Below are 23,648 nucleotides of genomic sequence, written 5' to 3'. Positions count from 1 at the left end.
GCTTTCTTGCTGAGATTTCCCTCTCAGTATTTTTTGTTAGGCGGCGCCGCGGACACCTTTGCTCCGCGGTGATTGGCTCGGGGCGGGGACCTCGTGTTTGTCCAATATGGCGGCGCCCAGTGGCGGTGTGAACTGTGAGGAGTTCGCCGAGTTCCAGGTGATGGGGTTTTCCTCACGTGGCAGGCGTACCCCTCCTTTTGTCCCCGGACCCTGTTCCCTGCTCTGGCCTGGGAGGGATATGCGGACTAGTTGTGGCTGAAGCGGGCAGTTCAAGACTCCTTTTTCGAGCCATTGGAGGTCATGGGGGCGCGAGCTTGGCCTTAGGGAAAGAAGCTGCCGCGTTGGGGTCATGATTCTCCCTGCTCCTCCCAGTCCTTGAGTAACTGCACCCAGAAACTCTGGTGGTTCTGCGGTGGCAAAGCCGAGCTCGGCCGGGTGGGTAGAGATTGTAACAACCTTCTAGCCATTCTTTGAACTCAGTTCTTAGCTTCTGTCATTCCCCTCCTACTTTAAGCTGAGCATTTGCAAGAAAGAAAGTGAAGGAGAGCTTGTTCACTTGATAAAACAAAACAAAAAAATCTTGTTTTACTATTTTGATGAGGCAGAACTTTTGGTGTCTTGGAGGGGCGATTAATTCTAGTACCTGCAATGGTGCTCTGCCTTCCTAACCATTAGAGAAAATACATTTAAGAAAAAGGTTGTATCTTTTATATATTAAAACACCAGAGGTCCAGGGCTAATTATTAACCCACGAGTTAAAGAACAAAGGGTCTAGATTTTGACCAAGGTGCTATGAAAGTTCTACTACTGTAGTCAACAATTTGCTGCTGTCTCGATAAACGGTTGAATTTAAGTTATGAAAAGGGTATTTTAAACTGGAGATACTGAAAAATCTGTTCATGTATCATTGACCTCTGTAGTAAGCTTTGTTCTTGGAGCCGTTTTTAGGGAGAGATATTCTGGAAGGTAATCTCAACAGATTGAATTATTTGACAAACATCGTTTGATCAAAGAAGTTTGTGTGGGGTCTTTCCACCATTATATACATCCTTTTCACCACTTAAGCTGCACAGATTAGATCAGCACAACAGCAACAGGCTTCAAATGTGATCAGAGTGCCCAAGAGATACAAAAGTTGTAAAAATATTAAATAAGATAGAAAAAAGACTTGGCTTCTAACATATATGAAATGTTTAAGATTAACTGGCACATTTGTGGTCTTGGTCTTGTCATATTAGCCCTATAATCTAACTTAATGAGCTCAAATAATTGAGCAATGCTAGCCTTCAAGTTTGTTAGAAACAGCCCTGGTTAGGGAATTAAATGTTCCAGGTTCTAGTACTGCTCCTGCAATTAACAGCTTTGGGACCTTGAGCAAATCGCTTAACCCCTTCCATAATTAACTTTTGAATCTGTAAAATAAGATAATGTTAAATAACATTTAAAACTGCTTCCACCTTTGTGTTTATTTGAATCTCTAAAACCAAATTTCTGAGGATATCTTTGAGCTGTTGAAACATCCAACAGTGCTTGAAGTACACTTTTGATTTTCCTTTGGACAGTCAGATTATATATTGTAAGTGGGGCAGAAGCTTAACTGTCTTGGAGAACCATTTTATTTGCAGAGATGATATAAATAAAAACATCATAAAATGAATCTCATTAATGAAACCTGGAGAAGTTTTTAGATTGTTTTTCTTTTTCAAACGTGTGATTTATAATGGAGAATTTGTTGTTCATTTGCTAAGTCATATCCAACTCTTTACAAATAATGGAGAATACCCTTGGTTGAAAGTCAGAAGATTTGGTTTTCCAGATCTGGCCTTGGCATATCATTTTACCTCATATTGAATGAATATAAGAACATTTGCCCCTATTGCTTCAGAGGCACAGAAATGTAAAAAATATATATTTTAAAATGTAAAAGTTTAGTATAACATTTAGGTTTTAATGGATTTTATAAAGTTATAAACTGTGATAACTGGCACAGTCACAAATTATGAATCAAAGTTTATATTTTTAGAACTATGAAACCATTACATTGTGTATGTAAATACCTTATATATGAAAAGCCCTGCACTGAATACTGTGAAAGAGAAAAAGAAAATCATGTATTTTTATTATAAAGATTTAGGTACTCCCCCCCCCCCGAATTTTATTATGAAGATGTTCAAACACTGTAGAAAAATTGAAAGACGTTTACAATGAATACTCGTGTACCCAGTATCTGGATTTTATAGTGATTCACTGTATCTACTAAATCACATATCTGTCCCTCAATCTATCCATCAATCCACATTTTTAATTTTTTTTGATGCATTTCAAAGTAAGTTGCTAGTTCATCACTATCCTCATATGACCCATTTGTGGCCACAAAGGGAGAGAGGTCTCTGGTGTCTTTTCCTCTTACAGTGACATCAGTTCTATGGGATTAGTGTCCCACGCTTTTTGACCTCATTTAACTTTTTATTGCTTCCCTAAAGGCCCTGTTTCCATGCAGCCACATTGGGTTTTAGGGCTTCAACATATGAAAATGGGGGCAGGTTGGGGGGAGGGCATAGTTCAATCCGTAACAGATATCTGCTAGGTACCAGGCACTTGGAGAAATTGAGAGTAAAACATAAAAAGAGCTCAAGTCAGGGTATAAAACATGTAGAAGATGTTTAGACTATGAGCACAGTGTTATAACTGTTCAGAGAGAACTAAGTCAAAGAGATGTTAATTAAACTGGGTCTTTGGTAGATAGAACCAGGGTAATTCTCGGTAGAAGAAACCGTATATAGGCAGAAAGGCAGAAAGTTTTATGTGTTGCGGGGGAAATAGAAAATTGCTGGAATTCTGAATTTGCACAGGGGCATATTTGGATTACACAAAAGATTGGAACCAGGTTATGAAAGGCCTTGAATGCCACTTGTGAGGTTCAAGAGACAGCAGACTGGGGGAGTTGATCAAAGAGATGCTTTCGGAAGCTTCATTACTTCTGCCACAGTCTTGGCTTGTGCCCTATCATTTTTGCAGTTAGCTTTGTTGTAGCTCTTCTTATCTTCAGTCATTCTTTTCTCTACTTAATTTCTCCTCTTCAACCTAATCTCCATAAAGCTATGGCTTCATACTGTTATTAATATCTTCTAAATTTTAGAATCTGAACCATGCATCTAATTTCAGAATTGTATGACTAGGTGTAAACTACTTAACATAGCATACAAGTCTTTAAAATCCAATCCCAAAGTGATTCTGCTTAGTTAAATCTCTTACCACTGCCCTTATTCATACATATTCTCTCTCCCCAACCCCTGCCACTTCCAATATAGATTTGAACTTTGCTGTCTAGCCATATAGGCCTGCTTTTCCCTGACCACATGATGTTTTGTCATTTGTGCTTTTTTCCCACTTGACACCCTGAAATACCTTCTTCCTGAGACCCAGTGCATGTATTACCTGAGCAGAATCAACTGAGCATTCCTAGGCTATGTAAGTTTTCATATTTCTGATAGGAATATTAACTTACAGGATTAATTTTGAGTTGGTTGGTAATTAAATATAGACTGAATAGGCTATTTTCTAGCATCCATGATGGTTTCTTTTGCAACATGCCTAGCTGCTCTCTGTTCCTGTGCCTGGGAGTGCAGAGGACTGCAGACGATTCTGGCAGTTGCAGGCAAGTCTGTATTTCTGCCTTGCAGGAAGCACACTGTGAACATTGTTGTAAAAATGGAGTTTGAGGAACCACGCACGTCTTCTAAAAAGAGCACCATGTGAATGGGATCTACTTCTGGGTACCTTCAGGCAAAGTGAGGAGAAGAAAGGTTAAATTCCAAATCATTCTATGGAGCACATTTTAATTTTACTGTCATGTAATAGACCTTTTACCTCTCCTTATATACTTTGAAAGCTTATTAAAACAATAAAATGGATTTACCTAAGAATTAACCTTAGGAATAGAGTGTAGTATAATTGTAATTGTAGGGACAACAGGAAGTTTTCTCTACCCCTCCTTGCTGCTAGACATGCTAGTCCTTCAGTACTGAAATTGCCTTCCAAGAGGGCGAAATGAATGAAAGATAATGTATGAAATACAATTCCAAGATAAGTGCCAGAATAATTTTAAAGGGTCAGTCTAAAATTAGAGATTCGTGATGTATCAATTTCTTCTTGTTTTGAGGAGGGTGAAAGGAGAAGCTAGAGATACTACAAAGTTTGAAGAGTTATCTTTTTGCTGTGCTTTGACACTTAGAAGCTAATTTAGGGTTCCAGCTCCTATACAGAGAGAGCCACTGAACTGTGTATATTTCTGTATTATCTCTGTGGACTTGTGTTGCAGTTCATTGTACGATGTCTGCTCAAGGGTGTCTTCTTTATATTTTCTTGGCGAATTTGTGAGAAAGAAGGAATGTCATTGGAGCTAGTATCAGGTAGGCAGTCAGTAATTCATTTTGAATGATACACATGGTTTAATGGCAGGATTTATGTGCCTGCATTAACCTTCATCTGCTCTCAGCCTGTGAGGTCTGCTCAAGCTTTTCTCTAGACCTTGGAGCTGCCTGAACAGCCCTGGCACTTTTTGTAATAAAGAAATTTGTGCCTAGTGACGTAGTTTATAGTTCTTTTCTTTTTCTTTTTGCAATTTTGAAAGAAATTCCTTCCTAAGTCTTACTCCCTTTCCCCTCCTTGAGCTTTTCTAGTATCTTTTTTCCTATCTTAAAAATAGCTTACGATTCTCAGCAATTCCCGAACGAGTACATTATCAGTTTAGAGATTATTATATCATCTTGAATTCAGTACTGTCCAGTAGAATTTTCTGTGGTAGTGGAAATTTGTCCTGTACAATATGGTAGCCACTAGCAATATGTGGCTCTTGAGTACTTCTTGAAATGTAGCTCATGCAACTAAAAAACTAAATTTTAAATTTAATTTTAACTAAAATAACCTCATATGGCTAATGTCTACCGTATTAAAAGCCAAGCACTCGGTCCTATATTGATGAATCTTTAGCACACAGAGAGAGGGCTGATATATTTGAAAATTCACATTTTAGTTTCCATTTGTAAGACTTAAATTGTTTGATTCATTACCTAGTTAATGCTGCTAAATTCACATTGTTAAAAGGAACTTAATAGTATATCCAGATTGTTTTATCAGAGGGAAAGTTGGCTGTATTGCTAATGATTGTACTCAAACCTGAAGTTCAAAGTAAGTCATAATTCTGGGAAATGTGAAGATATATAATCTTTCACCTGCATTACTATACCAATCTCCTAACTAACCTCTTTGTATCTACTCTTATTCCTGTCTAATCCATTTTCCACATGTTAATACTTGAACCTAAGCAGTCATTTCAGAATACAAACCCTATCATACAACTCCACTGTATTTAAACACTTCATTGGTTCTCTATTTGCGCTCAGGAAAAAGACTAACATCCAATAAGGTGACCTATAATGGTGGGCCTCATTTTACACCATACTTTGTTTTACCCTCTATACTTAAGCCATGTTAACTGTTCAGTCCATTAAACACTCTATTTTAATGACTCCTGTAAAGATGACCTGTAATTTCCATCATGTTAAATCTAAGAAGTTAATTTCTGCCCACATCTTTATTTACTTCTAGTAACATTCAACAGGCTTCCCTGGTGGCTTAGATGGTAAAGAACCCACCTGCTGTGCAGGAAACCCGGGTTCCATCCTTGGGTCTGGAAGAGCCCCTGGAGAAGGGAATGGCTACCCAACCCCAGTATTCTTGCCTGGAGAATCCTGTGAACAAAGGAGCCTGGCGGACTACAGTCCATGGGGTTGCAAAGAGTCAGACACAACTGAGTGACTAGCATTCAACACAGTTGACTGTTCCTGCCTTGAAACCTCTCTTCTTTTCAGTTCTGTGACATCACAGTCTTTTTCCTGTAGTTTTATTGTTTTAATTTTATTTCTTTATTATTTTGTTGGTTGGGCTGGGTCTTTGTTGCTGCATGTGAGCTTTCTTCTGCAGTTGTGGCAAGTGGGGGCTACTCTCTAGTTTCAGTGCATGGCTTCTCATTGCCGTAACTTCTCTTGTTGCGGAGCACAGGCTCTAGGTGTGAGGGCTTCAGTAGTTGCAGCACGCAGGCTCAGTAGTTGTGCCTGGCAGGCTCCAGAGTGCGGGCTCAGTAGTTGGTGCAGGAGCTTAGTTTGCTCTGTGGGGTCTTCCTGGACCAGGGATCGAATCCCTGTCTCCTGCCTTAGCAGGCAGGTTCCTATCTACTGTACCACCAGGGAAGTCCTCTTCTGTAGTTTTAGATGCTGGAGTTCCTTCTTGATTGTTAACCCCCTTTATTAGCTATAGTCTCCTTCAGTGATCTCTTCCTGTTTCATGGCATTAAAGAAATTAATTTGGAGAATTCCCTGGCTGTCCAATGTTTAGGACTCCAGGCTCTCACTGCTGAAGGCCCAGGTTCACCAACCTCTTAATCAAACTATCTTTATCTCTTGCCTGGACCACCATAGTAGTCTGCTCAATGTTTCCATTCTCAACTTAGCAGCTGAAGTTGTCTTTTAAAATACTGTTATATCATTCCCTTGCCTAAAACCCTGTTTCCTTTAGAACAGAATCCTTAATTGTTTCTGTGGTCTCTCTTGTCCTTCACTTTCTCATCAATTCTGCTCTCACCTAATACCACTTTTTCACTTACTCGCTCCCAGACCACTTGCCTTCTTTTTGTTCTTCAAACATCCCCAAGTTTGTTCTTGCCCCTTAATTTTTGCCTTGTTCCCCAAAATGTCCTTTTAGTTGCCTTATTTGTGTCATTCAGATCTCAGTTCAAATGGTATGTCCTGGAGAGGTCTGTCTTGATCTCCCTGTATAATGTATTAGCCCCTCAACCCCACTGTTCATCTCATTACTACAGTTTTCTTTTTTGCAGTACTTTTCTGCACTGAAAGTGTCTTTTTATTGGGATACTTGTTTATTGTCTGTTTCCCCCATGAGAATTTTGCTCCATAAGAGCAAGGACCTTTTCTGTTTTACTCATCATTATAGCCCTGGTGTTTAGAATGGTGTCTAACATGTGCTAGACATTAGTAAATATTTTTTGAAGGAAGAGTGAGTTAATGAATGAACTCTGTGCTCTCTCTCTCTAATTGCTTCGTATGTTTGAAGAAGAAAGATTGCTGAGGACTCTCATCCAAGGAAAGCTTTATCTGGAAGGTATAAACTTTGGCCTCAGGATCAGTTTGATTTAGACAGGAGGAAAGATGAGAGTTTAAAGGTTTTTTTGTTTTAATAGGCAAGTTGTGGGAGGTAAAGTTTGCCAGGAAGGTCCCTGTCTACTACTTAACCAGTTTTTGCCTCTCTAAATAGTGCTGCCACTGTTTGTTTGGAATTTGCCACTTATTGACATTATATATCCTCTACTGTGTATAAGACATTATTTAATGTGATGCTTGCTTAGTATGTTGAGATTATCCCCTAAGAATTCCAGATTACAGAGAATCTTGATACCATTGACCAAAATAGAAAGATACAAGAAGAGGTGATACAAGAAGTTGGTTTTAGACCTGACATTTGCCTCTTTTTATTAGTTTAAATTATGAGCCTTTTACAAGCTGTTTTACTTCAAAATTGGATTCTGGAAAAGGACATTAAACTACTAATTAAAGAATAATAGGCTAGTCAAATAAGTTGTGATATCCCCACTGAATGGAATATTTATGTGTGTATTAAATATATCTTCAAGATAGCAAGGGCAAGTGCTCATGGTATAATTTCATAAAGTAAGACTTTTAAATGTTATATAGTACCACATTTTAATAAAAATATTTGCAGATATGTATAGAAAAAACTAAATAATGGTTAACAATGGATAATTCTATTTTCTTTAAATTTTTTTCTAATTTTCTAAAATGATTATGTAATTAATACTTTAATCATAATAAAAGCTTATTTTAACAAATGGATGATACAGCAAAGGGAATATAGCCAATATTTTATAATAACTTTAAATTTAGTAAAATCTATAAAAATACTGAATCAATACATTATATGTTTGAAATTAATATAATATTATAAATAAACTATAATAAAAAATAAGTTGACATAATCTTATGGTTAAATAATTTGTAAAATTCACACTCGTGCCAGTTTTCAGATGAAAAACTGTCATTTTCAGTATGCCCAATAAATAAATTGAGGGAAGAAATGAAGAAGTTGATTTCAATCCTAGATTTAAGTTTGGCAAAGAAATAGGTTCATATATTGAAGGAGGTAGAGAATCAAGCAAAGATGGTTTAATACACATTAATATTAAATGTTAACTTGTTAGATGTTTTCAGTATTATATTGAAAAAAATATATATATATACCTAGTATTATACACTTCTATTTTCTTGATGCTTTTCAGTGATTGTTTTGTGGGGCTGGGGTGAGGTGGGAGTGTATTAAAAGAGAAAGAGAAGGGTATATAGTAGAAACGTTCTAGAGTTGATATTATCTGGAGTCAGGAGGTAGCTGATGCTCAGCCTTCTCTAGTGACAAGTGAGAAGAAGTACCCTAATCAGAATGTGGGGAGAAGGGACTACGCTGGGTTGGGGTACTCATCAGAGTCTTTCTAAGTCCTCTGCCCTTTTGGTGTTTGTACTTTGATGATTGTTTTTTTGAGAGTTGGAGCCTCTTTTAGAGGGGAGAGATTCTTGGGAAATGTGAACCTGGGTAACTGAGAAAAGGTAAAGCTAATTTCTGCTTGTTGTATGAACAAAAAACCACAAAGAGATTTGATTCCTTTGCTAGCAGCATACTTGTTTTTGTTACAAAAATAATATATACTCATAGTAAAAAACTAAAAAACAAAAAGCCTAAAGGTGGGGTAGGGGTGGGGCCTAAGAGAGTATAGATTAATTTCTGCATGTTAATCACTGCTGATGGTTTTTTATATATCTTTATAGAAGTTTTCTATCTAGCACCACATTTTAGAGAGAGCGACAAAGAGGGAATAGAGCAAGCAATTATGTTGGATTGTTTTGGACAAGTTGAAGTAATCAAGTTCCTTAGAATCCTTTTTGGCTGTATGCTAGAGATAGAAAGAACACACAGTATTTGCTAAGCACCATGTGCCAGCAAATGGGGTTTACAAATGAATAAAAAAATCTTTACGCTTAAGACAGTCACATTTGGGCCAAGGAAACAGAGTTGTGCCAAGTGTTAGAATTACTATTACATAAACTACCTGTCAGTCTTTTCATAAAGATTTTTCTGTGGTTGTACTGTATATAGCATGGTTTCCCCACTCTTAATATACAGTGTTGTAACATATCCAAGAGCTTTAATTATTAATTTTTGCTTAACTGGTCTTATCACTTAACTTTCCATTCAAATTATTATTCTTTTATTTTAAATATTATATAGGAATTACTCAAGGTGATGAGGACGATTGATGACAGAATAGTACATGAATTAAACACTACGGTTCCAACAGCTTCCTTTGCAGGGAAAATTGATGCCAGCCAAACCTGTAAACAACTTTATGAGTCAGTAAGTCTATCTTTTGAGTCTTTTGTGCTTCCTTTATGTCTTTCTTTGCAGGCAAAATAAGAAATCAATTGGCATATAATTAAACTGTGGAAAAAGAATGGAATCTTCACGTTTTCTTGCCCACACCTGAAGGTGTGTAAAAGTTTTGATCTGGTTTCTACAAACTAAAGAAAATGTGTGATCTTAAGCACTAGTCTGGGAAGATATTGTTCTAAGAAATGGGGAGATATGGTTCTAAGAAATGAAAACAGTCTCTCCTTGTGGGCAGACTCTAACTTAAGGAAACCTTATAGATCAAAGAAAACAGGAGAGAATGAAACAGTCAAGTAAAACAGTGAGATAAAAGTGGGGTCTTTGAATGAATCAGTGTTAAAAAAGCTAGACAGCTGATATAAGGAAGAATTAAAACCCTTCACACTTTCTGTATCTTCTTTCCTCCCTTACTCATCAGGAAAGGGAAAAGAAACATTTGGCAGGATAGAAGGAAAAGCCACAGATAAATTGTCCTACCAAGGGTACAGGTTCAGTCCCTGGTCAGGGAACAAAGATCTGGCAAGCTGTGCAGCCAAAAAAAAAAAAAAAAAAAAAGATGAAAAGATGAAAATTTTAGACCGAAAGAAGTTCTCAAAGCTGTGGTAAAATAAAATAAAACTGGGAAGTTCTAGGTATACCCACTTTAGACTCGTTTTGAATCATTCTCGTGCCCCACCCCAAATGTCTTCATTTCAAAATTGCTTTCCCCAAATCAAAGGAAATATGGTTATGATATGATTATCCTTCAGGATTTTTCTCCTCTAACCACAGTTTTACCATACTGAGTTTCTTAATAAATATTATCTCAGTTCCTTTGATAAACACTTTATATATCAGAAATAATTCTCATGTGACCAAATCCTCAAGCATCTGATACTGATGAGCCAATAAGCCTGGTTTTGTGTTATTTTTTTCCTCTGGTAGGTTTATGTCACACCAACTATTACTCTTATCTGGTGTCCTCATTTCTTTGACATACATGCACAGAAGTCCATGAATGTTCCTCTTGCATACTCTTAGGTTTGAATCTTATTGAAGGATGATCTTGAAAATAATTGACAATACTGAGTAAAAGATGATTTACCCCGTCCTTCCTGTTTACATGGTTGTGGGTTCACAGAGGATCTCATGTGAAGGAAAAGTAAGCAGGTGAGGGTAGGAGCATAGTCAGCATCCAGAAATGTATCCACAGGGAAGGTGCCACGTTCAGGAGGGGAACTGGAAGAAAGCCCAAATGCGGAAGGAAACTGATGAGAGACCAAACGAGAATTCCTGAATATTTAATAAAATGTGTACAACCTGGTGGGCTGCCGTCTATGGGGTCGCACAGAGTCGGACACGACTGAAGTGACAGCAGCAGCAGCAGCAGCAGCGTACAATCTGAATTTGATTTTAAGATGTAGATAGAAAAATGAGAATATTGTGTTAGACTTCTAGTTGATGCTAATGCTGTTTGGCCAATTGCTGGCAGAGTTAGACAAAATATCAAAGTAATTAAATAGCATTTAGCATCTGAGTAATATATTGAGTCATGTTGCCTCTAAATTTTAGAGGTGGAAAGGGGTATTAGCAATTATTTACTCATAATTCAGTAATTTTACAAAAGAGGGAACTGAAGCCTGTAAAGCTAATTATTTAGCCAGTCTTACACAACCTCAGGGAGAGTTTCTTAACTCTGACGGTTATTCTGTCTGGGGGAGAATAGTTCTGTACCCTCAATGCCTCCTTTAATTTTCTGTAATTATACCTGAAGGAGTTAATAAGTAACAGACGTAGCATACTAGCTAGTAAATATGGGCCTTGAGGCTGTCCTTGTGAATCCTAAATGTTACAATGAAAAGAATTAGCATATTAGAGAAATTTATTATAGGTGGGATTAATGTCTATTAGGCAATTCCTTTTACATGAGTACAACTTATAAGTAATGTACTTTTAGTATTACTCTCTAGAAATATAAAGATTTGTTCTTTCTTGATATCTGTTAGACCAGTAGTTCTTAATCACAGGGTTCCAATATAATCATTCAAGAGATCTATTTCAAATAACTTATGAAGAATGCTTATAGAATGGTTGTCAGTCCTGTGTTTTATATATTTAAGATATATATAATGGTTAGGTTATTTCTATTACAACTGTCACTAGCATAGCATTAAGGTATTCTCCCTTTGGACTGAAAAAGGAATGATACAACGTGATTACCTGGAGCAAGCCAGCATTTAAATTTTAGTTGGAGGTGAACCACTGTTAGCACAATTGATGGAATCAACAATCTCTACTTCATTTACAGTTTTTCCTGGTTGATACTTTAAAATCCTGAAAAGAGTTCTGTCTGACATAGGTAAATGTAGCATTCTTTTTCTTTATTGTAACTAAAGACTTCACTACATCACTTACTTCATAACTTTTTGCACTTGTTGACAATGTGAGGCTGGAAAAAAAAAAGAAAGGACAAAAAAAGAGAAAGAGCAGCAATAGTAAGTGGCTCAGAAAGTGTGTGTGAGTAGGTATAGGGTAGATGAACACACAGATGCAGTAATGGCAGAGAAAGGGGTTCAGAGAGAAGGACACTGAGATGAGAAGCCCAGCAGGAGGAGTGTGGGAAGAGAAGCAGGGAGGCCTGGGAGCATAGTGAGAAAGAGGACAACGCAGCCTCTCACTTCCACCCTCAGAGCTCCTGCCTTTGATCTAGCTCATTCAGCACAAACTTCTCTTCCGTAGACTCAATTTTAAAAAATTATTTTAGAAAGTCTTACATTTCTGTAGTCTAAAATTAAAAAATTCTGAAATGTGACAAATTGGTGTGATTTTTTTCTTTCCCTTTTTCTTTCTTTGTTCTTTTAGTTGATGGAGGCCCATGCCAGTAGGGACAGAGTCATAAAAAACTGTATAGCTCAGACCTCATCAGTAGTAAAACAGCTCCGAGAAGAGAGGGAAAAGAATTTGGATGATTTAACGTTATTAAAGCAACTTAGAAAAGAACAGACAAAGGTAAGTTGAATAAGGTTTACATTTCTAAGGCAAGGTTTCCAAACTTAGCCTTCAAAATAAAAGCAGTTTTTAATATGAAAAATCCAGAGTAAGATATGCTTATTAAAATGACCACGAGGTTAGTACTTCATTCGTAATGGGCTTTATTTTATTGCACTTCAGTATTAATTGGTAAATTAATGTGTATTTCATGATTGTATGTAATGTAGCAGCCTTAGCTAAAAGAAGCACGTAATCATGTTATTTCCATTCCTTTATATATTCTACAGTTAAAGATATAAGGATTAATACAGATCAACATCATGTTAAAATATGTGGAAATCACATCTGTATCTATATTTTGAGTCTTGAATTGAGAAGAAACATTTAAAAAATATATTTACAGTTTAAAAATATTTACCTCTGGTTTCATCTGTAGAAACCTGCTAAATGTAATACAGATGTTTAGCTTCAGGATATTACCCTCTTCAGCTGTAAAAATATAGTACAGTACTATTTAAATATAACCAGGTACACTAGAACCTCCTTATGTTTATTTCTTTGCTATGGAAAAGATGGTATGAGTCTTTGACTCTTTTCAGACTCTCCTTTGTTTCTATTTCATCTCCCATCCCTGCCATTTTCCCTTTTAGGAAAACACCAAGCGTCCACTGAGTGATATGTCAGAGGAAGCCTTATTTTCCTAAAGTCAGCTATAATGTAGATGAGTGTGGACTTCAGAGTAGAGTTAATGAGGCAGAGCAATTTCTTTATAGCCCTTAAATGTGGCATGTCAAGAAAACAGTGGAAATGTATACCATATTTTATTTTCTGGACTGCATTACTGTCTTTTGGTGAGGGAATAGCTCAAGGGGTAACTTTATTCTGATACAATTTCACACTCTCAGAAAAGTTGCACAAAGAGTACAAGGAACTCCTATGTACCCTTTACCTATATTCACCTTTTGTTTACATTTTGCTCCACCTGCTTTACAATTTATTCTCTCCACCCTTCCTACCTTTTCCTCCTTGCCTCCCTTGTTCCCTGTCTTCCTCCCCCTCCCTCCATACACATTTTTTTTCTTACCATTTGAGAATATACACATTATACTCTTTTACCCCTACATATGTTGGTTATTCCCTAAGAACAGGGGCTTTCTCCTACATGCTGTTGCTGCTGCTTAGTCCTTCAGTCAGGTCCCAACTCTGTGACCCTATGGACTGTAGCCTGCCAGGCTCCTCTGTCCATGGAATTCTCCAGGCAAGAGTACTAGAGTGGGTTGCCATGCCCTCCTCCAGGGGGTCTTCCCAATCTATAGATCAAACCTGGGTCTCCTGCGTTGCAGGCAGATGCTTTACCACTGAACCACCAGAGAAGCCCTTCTCTTAACATGACTGCTGTATAATTACCAAAATCTTGTCTGCATTTTAAGATGGCATAATAGGTGACTTACTGGTCCTTGCATGTTGGGTAACTGAAAATCCAGTGTGAGATAGAATCATGTTTTCATACTGAACAAGTTGTGAAGTTTGCTCTTTGTTTAGTGGATGTAGCGAAGGGGACCTTGCTGTCTCTCTCAAGTCTTGTCTTTTGCAGCACACAGGTGAGTGTGTGCACTTTCTTAGTCATCCTACTGATGCAGTATGTCTCACTGGATACAGGATTCATCTACTACCTTTACTGTTCCCTATGTTCATGATGACTGCTTCAGCCCTATGTTTCACACCTGCTCATTCATTAGTCAGCAGGGGTTTCTTCAGTGAACTTGGGCTGTAAAGGTCATCTTAGGAGGCGTTTTGGAAACCAGCCAGTGAGTTATGAAAGGTAATTTTCTAGCCTGTGACATTGCATGGGACTATAATAGAAGGTAACCATGGGTAGTACTTGAGCAAATAAGGAAACTTGGATTTTTTCTTCAAGTTTGCTATGAAGGTTATGGAATCAGAAAGAGGCAGCTCTTAAAGATGTTCCAGCTCTACCTCATCATTTTCTATATGTGGAAACAGACTCAGAGATACTCCCCAGAGTCACAAACTAGTAAGTAGTGGGACTGGACTTGAATCCATTTCTTCTAACTCTGAATTCAGTCGGTGTTTTTACATTGCTACTGCTAAGTCACTTCAGTCGTGTCCACTCTGTGTGACCCCATAGACGGCAACCCACCAGGCTCCCCCATCCCTGGGATTCTCCAGGCAAGAACACTGGAGTGGGTTGCCATTTCCTTCTCCAATGCATGAAAGTGAAAACTGAAAGCTAAGTCGCTCAGTCGTGTCCGACCCTCAGCGACCCCATGGACTGCAGCCTTCCAGGCTCCTCCATCCATGGGATTTTCCAGGCAAGAGTACTGGAGTGGGGTGCCATTGCGTTGTGACTAATAATCAAATTCTGATTACTTTAGTGAATAGTTTATTTGCATACACTGCCAATCTGAAAGTTCCCAGTTCTTTACCCTAACTAACCCTTACCTCAAAAAAGCCTTGCTGGAACTATATATCTGCTGTCACCTGTTCATAGCTTTTGAGAGGAATTTTACCTGTGTAAGACCCAGAGTCTCAAAAACAACTATCTCAAAGGTAGCATTTTGTTGGTGTCACTGAAATTGTATTAGAAGCTGGCTGTAATGTCTGCCATGTTCAAGAATAGAAGAAACATTGATTATAAAGGCAGATTGCTCTGAGGAAATCCATCTACCACTTGGAGGTTTTATAATCTTGTTAATTAATATGAAACTTCTGAATTTCAGTTTGTAAAATGGAGTTGATACTTAATATCTTTTATTTTATTTTGGAGGGTAAGGATTAAATTGTATAATATATGTAAGAGGTAACATATTGACTGATATGAAGTAGCAGATTCTTTCCTGTTTGAATCTCTGGCACTCCATATTCATTCCATTAATTCTGTCTACAATATCCACCCAACCAGTGGTTTCCACCTTTTGTTTAACCAGTATTAAGAGAATCGAGGGGATGCACAGTCTTATGTGTCAGTACATTCTCTTTTTGGACAGCTGGGATTGTTCAGATATTTTCTTATTGTGAAAATCTGTCTCCTTGTAGCATGTAATTACTGATCCTTAATCATCCCTCTGGATAAGTCTAAACCTATTTCTACAGGACACCCATTTAAATATTTGAGAACAATTCTAAACACTGTCTTAGTGGCCTATTGTAACACTGTTCTTTGAAGTTGTTACTTCTTTGGCAGAAAATCTGGGCTTTGACAGAGCAGTGAAGCTTTAATGATTTCTGTGTCTATATAGCTGATTAAAATCTGAAACTGAGATTGTTCTCGTTGAAGCAGGCAGGCTTCCTCAGGCTTGTTACTACTCCGCAGCACAGCAGACATGCTGTCCTTCCTTGTTCATGGTTTCAATCCTATATTCTGGTGCATACTCCTGATACCAAGTTTTGAATCTAAGAAGGGAGTTGACAAAGAGCATTGAAACAGTACCACATCCAGTCTTATTAGTGTTAGATGCACATTTCTCAAACCTGTCTGAGCTGTACTCCTAATTTATGGTTAGGTGCTTTGGTCTGGGTCCCCACCTCTTTGTTGCCCAAATCTTGTCTAACTTTCTGGCATTCTTTCCCCTAAGTCTCCTGGCCTGAAAACATCATCCTGCTGTTAACTTCTTGGCTGCCTCAACCTGTAGTTCATACTTTTTTTCTGCTAATTTTCCTGTTTTCGGCTAATTTTCCTGAATACTTCAAGGTTCTCCTCCTGGAACTAGTTAGCTTCCTTCCTGTCAAGTCTCTCTGAGCAGGGGCAACAAGGAGTATGATGGGCCCTGCCATCTGGACCTGGCAGTGGGATTAGCTACTTTTTTGATGGAGTTATTAGGTTGGCAGTTAAAAAGAAAGTTAGAAAGACTTTTTAGCATTTTAGACCTCAGACCTCTGGCCGTATGATTAAGGTATGGAAAATCCATCCCTTTCTCAATTACTTGAGCCTTTTATATCCCCCTTCTGTTTTTCTTCCTGTTTCTTTTTTCTTTTATTCAAATCAGGTTGCCACCTCCTTGTCCTTTTTTTCTTTTGTTTCTCTGTGCTATCTTTGCAAATCTATACTGTAGGATCAATAAGTCAAACTGGAATTACTGAGTTAAAGGACATGGGAATTTACATTTTTGCTAAGTCTTACCAAATTGCTCTCTATAGAAGTTACAACAATTTGTACTCCTACAAAAAAATATATGTGAGTGTATCTTTCCCCATACCCTCACTAATACTAGGTTTTATTGGAATTATCAGGTTTCTTCTTTAAAAAATGTTTTTGGTCATGTTATGACTTAATTTGCATTTCTTTTTGCATACGTAAGAGTGTACATTTAAAAATAGGTTTATTGGCCATTTGTTTTTCTTCTGTTTTTCTTATTTTTTTAAAGCTGTCAATAATATGCAGCCGTGCTTGAGAACTAGGGCTTTATAAGATTTTACAATTGATTAAATATAAGAATATCAAAGAAGGTTTTGAAATCTAACCTAAGTATTGACAAAAAATGCAGGAGCAGCAGCTGGTTTTGTTAGGAAAACTATAGAGTTTGGTTTTAGTTCTTTAAATTTTCATAACTTCATTTTTGTTTTCCTTTTCTTGCAGTTGAAATGGATGCAGTCAGAACTGAATGTTGAAGAAGTGGTAAATGACAGGAGCTGGAAGGTATAAAATAATGTTGATTCTTGGAGGGAACTAGGAGGGGAAACAGAACTAGCAAAAGGAAACAAACCAAGGGGAGGAGGGAGTAAAGACAGCCTTGGGCATGTAGGAATAAAGATCCTTCATTTAGAAGCAATTGAAGGTTTTAACTTTTTAGGGGGATGGGAGTTGCAGTTAGAATCCAAATAGAGCCATCTTATAAAAAAATAGCCTTACAGTCTCATGGTAGAATTGCATGGTTGTCATGGTAACATAATTGGAGACATTCTATATGATTCCTAATATTAATTGTGGGCTATTTGATATTTAGAGTTATTAGTTGTTAACTTAGAACCTTCAGTCAGGTTATTTAAGTTAGGTGATTAGTTATTTCCATAAATTTTCAAGTCATTAACTACCCTTCACAGTTGCTTCTTTTCTAACGTATCTGATCATGAAACTTTTTTTGTATATCGTTTCATATAGTTTCACTGGTTTCCGATAAGAGGGCTTTTTATGCCTCCTAGATTCACATGCTCCTTATTACCACCTGCTCCTGCTGCTTAGTTGCTTCAGTCGTGCCCAACTCTGTGTGACCCTATGGACTGTAGCCCACCAGGCTCTTCTGTCCATGGGATTCTCCAGGCAAGAATACTGGAGTAGGGTACCATGCCCTCCTCCAGGGGATCTTCTCAACCCAGGGATCGAACCGAGGCCACCTGCATTGCAAGCAGATTCTTTACCACTGATCTACCAGGGAAGCCCTATTACCACCTGCTGCTGCTGCTGCTGCTAAGTCGCTTCAGTCGTGTCTGACTGTGTGCGACCCCATAGATGGCAGCCCACCAGGCTCCCCTATCCCTAGGATTCTCCAGGCAAGAACACTGGAGTGGGTTGCCATTTCCTTCTCCAATGCATGAAAGAGAAAAGTGAAAGTGAAGTCACTCAGTCGTGTCTGACTCTTGGCGACCCCATGGACTGCAGCCTACCAGGCTCCTCTGTCCATGGGATTTTCCAGGCAAGAGTACTGGAGTGGGGTGCCATTGCCTTCTCCACTATTACCACCTACATGATTCTAATTAGGAATTAGATTGGGGGACTAGGATCCTAGGACTTTACATGTAGTTAAAAACCACAAAATTCTTACTTTTTAGTTTTCTGGAAAAGTATGTTTACATGTCCTCTCTAAAACTTCAAAGATTTCCAAAGGGCAAAATCTATTAAATCTGAAAGAATGAACTGAAAATTGTTTTATCCTTTGAAATTAACTGATGGAATTGGGCTGAATCCAAACGAGGTCAGCAGAACCAAAAACTGGAGTGTACCAACTTGCAGAGCCCTGAATAAACTGCAAAATACAAATTGACTTTCTTTGCTTTATCACATTTATTTATCCTATCCTTTTTGCTAAGATTTCGTACTTCTGCCCTTTCCACCTATGTGATAAGATGTTTGCTCCTTGAAAGATTTTGGCAAAATTTGTCCATTTCTATTCTCTAGAGAGATAATATTTACTCTTGGGATGGGATGGGGGTGGGTACAATGAACATCTAGTTTGGAAAACCCAGTGCAGGGATTGATGTATGTAAAATGTAGTAGGAAGAGTGAAGCATTTTTGGATTTGGTATTACTTTAAAAGAAAATATGCTCCATCCACTCCACATATAATGAGGCTATTTGTTTTCAAGGGAAGAAATTGTAGCCATGGTCCAATAGGCCAGCAAAAATGGTTAAGAAGTTATTTAGGAGAAGGATTTGGAGAGGCTCAACCAGGTTGTGTACATCATCCCAACCAGTGTGTCAAAACCGCTAATCTGAAGCCTCCTCTGGTCCGAGCATTGGGAACTCCAGGGACATGTCAGAGCTAGGAGCTGTAAGACAAAAAGGCCAGAAAAAGTCTGTATTATTTCTTCGTGTTCTAATTGTGAGACACATATGCCAAAGAGCATGTAACATGTCGAATGTAAAGAATATTAGTAAAATGAACATGTATCTACTACCCAGTTTAAGAAATTGAATACCAGTACCCTATATAGATTTTTCTTTTATTTTTTTGCTAGTCCATTTTAGCCAACATGGGTTGGTTTCTTTGGGGGGTTTTGGGGTTGTTTTTTTTTTTTTACCTAAAAATGGTTTGTTCCTTACATCAGTAAAGTATGAAGGTAAATTCTGAGAAAAAATTGTTTTAGATTTTTATAATTTTTTTAATTGGAATACAAAATTCTTTAGACACATTAATTTTTTAAAAAATATTAAAAGATATACAGTAAAAATTCTACTCTCATGCCTCTCTAATTTTAACCACCTCCTTTCCCTTTCCTCTGAAAGGATGTATATGCTTTCAGATATTTGTAACTTTAAAATTTTGTTTGTATGTGTACACACATATATGTATATTTTCTCCTTTATCAGACAAATGGAAGTGTGTTTTTCTTAATATATCTTGGAGGTCTTTTCAAATTAGGGTGTAAAGAGATTTCTTATTCTTTTTTTATGTTTGCTTTATATTCCATCAAATGGCTATACCAAAATTTTTATTTAACACAGTCCATATAACAAGTAATCTTAGAATGTTTTTAACATATATATTTGTTTAGTTTTTAGGAAGCAAGGTAAACAGAACAAAACATTACATAAATTTATACAATTTAGTAAAAGACTGGGCTCCCTTCGTAGACTGGACTTCCCTACCTACATGGTAGAAGCATCTGGCACTCATTTAGAAAAGCGTGACAGATAGCTAAATAAAATCTACATTATAAAAGAATTCTTAAAACAGTTTTATCTTAATTTAGATATTTTGTCAAACTGTCCAAAATATGTTATATGGAATTAAAATATTTTTGATGTACTAAATAAGCTAACTTGTGATGATTTTTGTCCTTGAATAATTTAAAGTTGATTAAAATAATGAAAATTATTTTATAAATGAATATCAAGGCATTCTGTGCTCTTCACTTCAGTTCAGTCACTCAGTCATATCTGACTCTTTGCACCCCCATAGACTGCAGCACGCCAGGCTTCCCTGTCCATCACCAACTCCCAGAGCTTACTCACACTCATGTCCATCGAGTCAGTGATGCCATCCAACCATCTCATCCTGTCATTCCCTTCTCCTCCCGCCTTCAATCTTTCTCAGCATCAGGGTCTTTTCTAGACTAGGCACTGTGCTTTTAGTGCCTAGTAAGTCAGTTTGAATTGGTGAGGAAACACCTCTGTTTCCTAAACCTGTTGACTTGGGGCAAAGAAGGTTATGAAGTGAAGTGAAAGTCACTCAATCGTGTCTGATTCTTTGCGACCCCATGAACTATACAGTCCATGGACTTCTCCAGGCCTGAATACTGGAGTGGGTAGCCTTTCCCTTCTCCAGGGGATTTTCCCAACCCAGGGATTGAACCCAGGTCTCCTGCATTACAGGCGGATTCTTTATCAGCTGAGCCACAAGGGAAGCCCAAGAATATTGGAGTGGGTAGCCTATCCCTTCTTCAGCGGATCTTCCCAACCCAGGAATTGAACCAGGGTCTGCTGCATTGCAAGCAGATTCTTTACCAACTAAACTATTAGGGAAGCCCCAAAGAAGGTTATATTCACCTGAAATTTCAGGTCTAATTTATACAAGATGACTCAGTGACCTTTGTTTCTGTTCACATGTCTTAGGTGTTTAATGAACGCTGCCGAATTCACTTCAAGCCTCCAAAGAATGAATAAAAAGATACTTTTTTTTTAAGATGGACCGGGTCATCTCATAAAGAGTCAAGCATGACAGACATCAACATGGTGGGCTTCCCAGGAGGATTTCTGAGCCAACAGTCCAAGACCTTTTGTTGATTTCAGCCCCACTTAGCCAAGACCTCACATATAAATAATTCTGATAATTATGGAGAAATCAACTGCTATTTTATACTGATTCTGTAAAAAAAAAAAAATGTTTTGTAACTATTAAAATAATTTTCTGACTCAATGTACACAATTATTTCATTGTTTCCCCAGTTGAGACAGTAAGTTCTTCTAAGAGTATTTGAATACAATTTCAGTATGTAATTTGATTTATATTGTATCTTTTTGAATTTTACAAATTTATTGATATCAGCGTAGACCTTTTTGGTCGTTGATGGTTTTATCTCTTACTTATCTCTTTAGGTTTATCGCGCATAAGTTAAAGGGCAATAATACGGCCTGGATACTGTTCAAGGAAACTTTCTTAGTACCTTATTTTTATATGCAAAAACTATTGTTGGGTGGAAATATTTTCCTGGATAATGTTTCTGTGGACAGTGAAAAGGAAAGCAAAGTAAAACAAATTCAGAAAATGGAAAAGTAGAAGAGGGCTTGCATGGTGGACTTCTAGTATAGGGTGATTGTATCCATTTTATGTTGCTGTTTAACAAATTTAACAGCTTAAAGTCACTCCTGTTTGTTATCTTACAGTTGTGTAGGTCAGAAGGCTAGGAAAGCTTGCCTGAGTTCCCTGGCTGGGGTCTCACAGGCTGCAATCAATTTGTGACTGGTTCTTGTCTGGAGTCTCCAAGGGAAGAACCTGCATCCAGGCTCATTCAGTTGGTAGAATTCAGATCCTTTCAGTCCTAAGACTGAAGTTCTTGATACCTTGCTGGTTCTCATCAGCCACTCTGAGCTTCTAAAAGCCATTCACATTTCTTGATGCTATGGCCTCCTCCCTTTTCAAGCTAGCAATGGTGCATTGAACCCTCATTCTTGGAATCTGACTTCCTTTTCTGCTATAAGCCAAACAAAACTGCTTTTAAAGGGTGTATATTAGTTTTACCATAATAATTTTCCTTTGTATTAACTTAAAGTCAACTGATTACAACCTTAATTATATCTGCAAATCCCTTTTTCTGGGTAATGTAACATCACAGATGTAGTGTCTCTTATTCACAGTCTGAGGAATTAGAGTGGGGCATCTTGGAGAGCCACTCTAGGAGTCTGCCTGCTGCTGCTGCTAAGTTGCTTCAGTCGTGTCCAACTCTGTGTGACCCCATAGACAGCAGCCCACCAGGCTCCCCCGTCCCTGGGATTCTCCAGGCAAGAACACTGGAGTGGGTTGCCATTTCCTTATCCAATGTGTGAAAGTGAAGTCACTCAGTAATGTCCGACTCTTAGCGACCCCATGGACTGCAGCGCATCAGGCTCCTCCATCCATGGGATTTTCCAGGCAAGAGTACTGCCTACCACAGTTTAAATGCAAGCCTCCTGGCTCTGGCACAGTTAGATCAACCCTCCCAGCAGGGTTGTGGATAGGCTTGTGTGTTCAGTATGTTGACTGTCGGGTTGTGCACTAGAGCATTTTGAGCATTTACCATGGATCAGATACTGTTTAGTTGTTGAGGATATTACAAAACCTACTTTTGTGAAGATTATATTATAGTCTTTCAACAAGAAAAAAGTTTCCTAGTGCCAGCAATGAAAAGGATTTTCTATAGGACTTGCCTGTTATTGAATGGTACATGACAGAAAAAGTGAAAAAAGTGAAAGTCACTCAGTTGTGTCTGACTCTTTGCAACCCCATGGACTGGAACCCTCCAGACTCTGTCCCTGGAATTCTCCAGCCAAGAATACTGGAGTGGGTTGCCATTCCCTTCTCCAGGGGATCTTCCTGACGCAGGGATTGAACCTGGATCTCCTGCATAGATTCTTTACTGTTTGAGCTACTGAAGAACCCACATGACAGCTGATATTTAATAATTATTAGATGTATGAGTGAACTGAGTGGATTCATGCAAGAATAAAAATAAGACACAACAAAGATGTCCACCAGGGAATTCAGAACCAGAATCCTTGGAAAAGATTCATAACAGCCTTTCCAGCATTTCACGTCTGCTCTAGCTAATCCAATTTTAGCAGGATGCTTGAATCATTCCAATATTATGAAAATGCAATTATGGTATGGATGACTTTTAGTGTAAATGAATATTAGTGTATTTAGTTTGTGATGAATGGCATTTAAAGCCTCCAGTTTTTAAGAAATGGGTGGTACATTGCTTTTGAAAGTTGATTTGTGTGCTGAAACAGTGTCTTGCATGTAACTGCTGCCTTACAACAATGTATTGATTTTGTTGCTTGAAGGATAGGTAAATGTTAGTCACTCAGTTGTGTCTGACTCTTTGTGATTGCATGGACTATAGCCCTCCAGGATCCTCTCTGCATGGAATTCTCCAGGCCAGAATATTGGAGTGGGCAGCCATTCCCTTCTCCAGGGGATCTTCCTGACCCAGGGGTCAAACCTGGGTCTCCTGCACTTAAGCAGATTGTTTACTGTCTGAGCCACCAAGGAAGACCCTGAAGGATAGGTAAGATTTAGCCAGAAAGAGAAAAAACAGAAGGTACAAAAGTTCAGAGAAGAGTTTGGCCCTTTCACTGCAAAATGGAAGATAACCATAGAGGAAATACCGATGATAATCCATTTGAAATTCTTTTAACAAGTATTTGAGTACCTTCCACATCCAAATTCTAGGTATGATTAGCCACTGCTAATAGTGCTCATCAGTTTCACTGC

General features: G+C 38.0%; 1 protein-coding gene across 2 annotated transcripts; it reads left to right on the top strand.

The window, feature by feature from the left end:
* The first annotated feature begins 57 nt into the window (after positions 1 to 57).
* On the top strand, positions 58 to 21,095 carry MIX23 (mitochondrial matrix import factor 23). Of its 2 annotated transcripts, none has more exons than XR_009734491.1 (5): positions 58 to 157; positions 9,373 to 9,498; positions 12,373 to 12,519; positions 14,420 to 14,536; positions 17,099 to 17,158. XR_009734491.1 is itself a non-coding variant. In XM_061406009.1 (5 exons), the coding sequence occupies exons 1-5, from the start codon at positions 107 to 109 to the stop codon at positions 20,840 to 20,842; spliced, it is 435 nt and encodes a 144-aa protein (XP_061261993.1). In that variant the 5' UTR covers positions 58 to 106; the 3' UTR covers positions 20,843 to 21,095. The 2 variants fall into 2 exon arrangements, 1 of the variants encoding a protein (XP_061261993.1); XM_061406009.1 differs by lacking the exon at positions 14,420 to 14,536 and adding an exon at positions 20,792 to 21,095.
* The last annotated feature ends 2,553 nt before the right edge of the window (positions 21,096 to 23,648 follow it).

This window comes from Bos javanicus, chromosome 1 (genome assembly GCF_032452875.1).
Source record: "Bos javanicus breed banteng chromosome 1, ARS-OSU_banteng_1.0, whole genome shotgun sequence".
NCBI lineage: Eukaryota > Metazoa > Chordata > Mammalia > Artiodactyla > Bovidae > Bos > Bos javanicus.
Note: the sequence above shows the minus strand (reverse complement) of the source record. Positions and strands in the feature narration are given on the sequence as shown.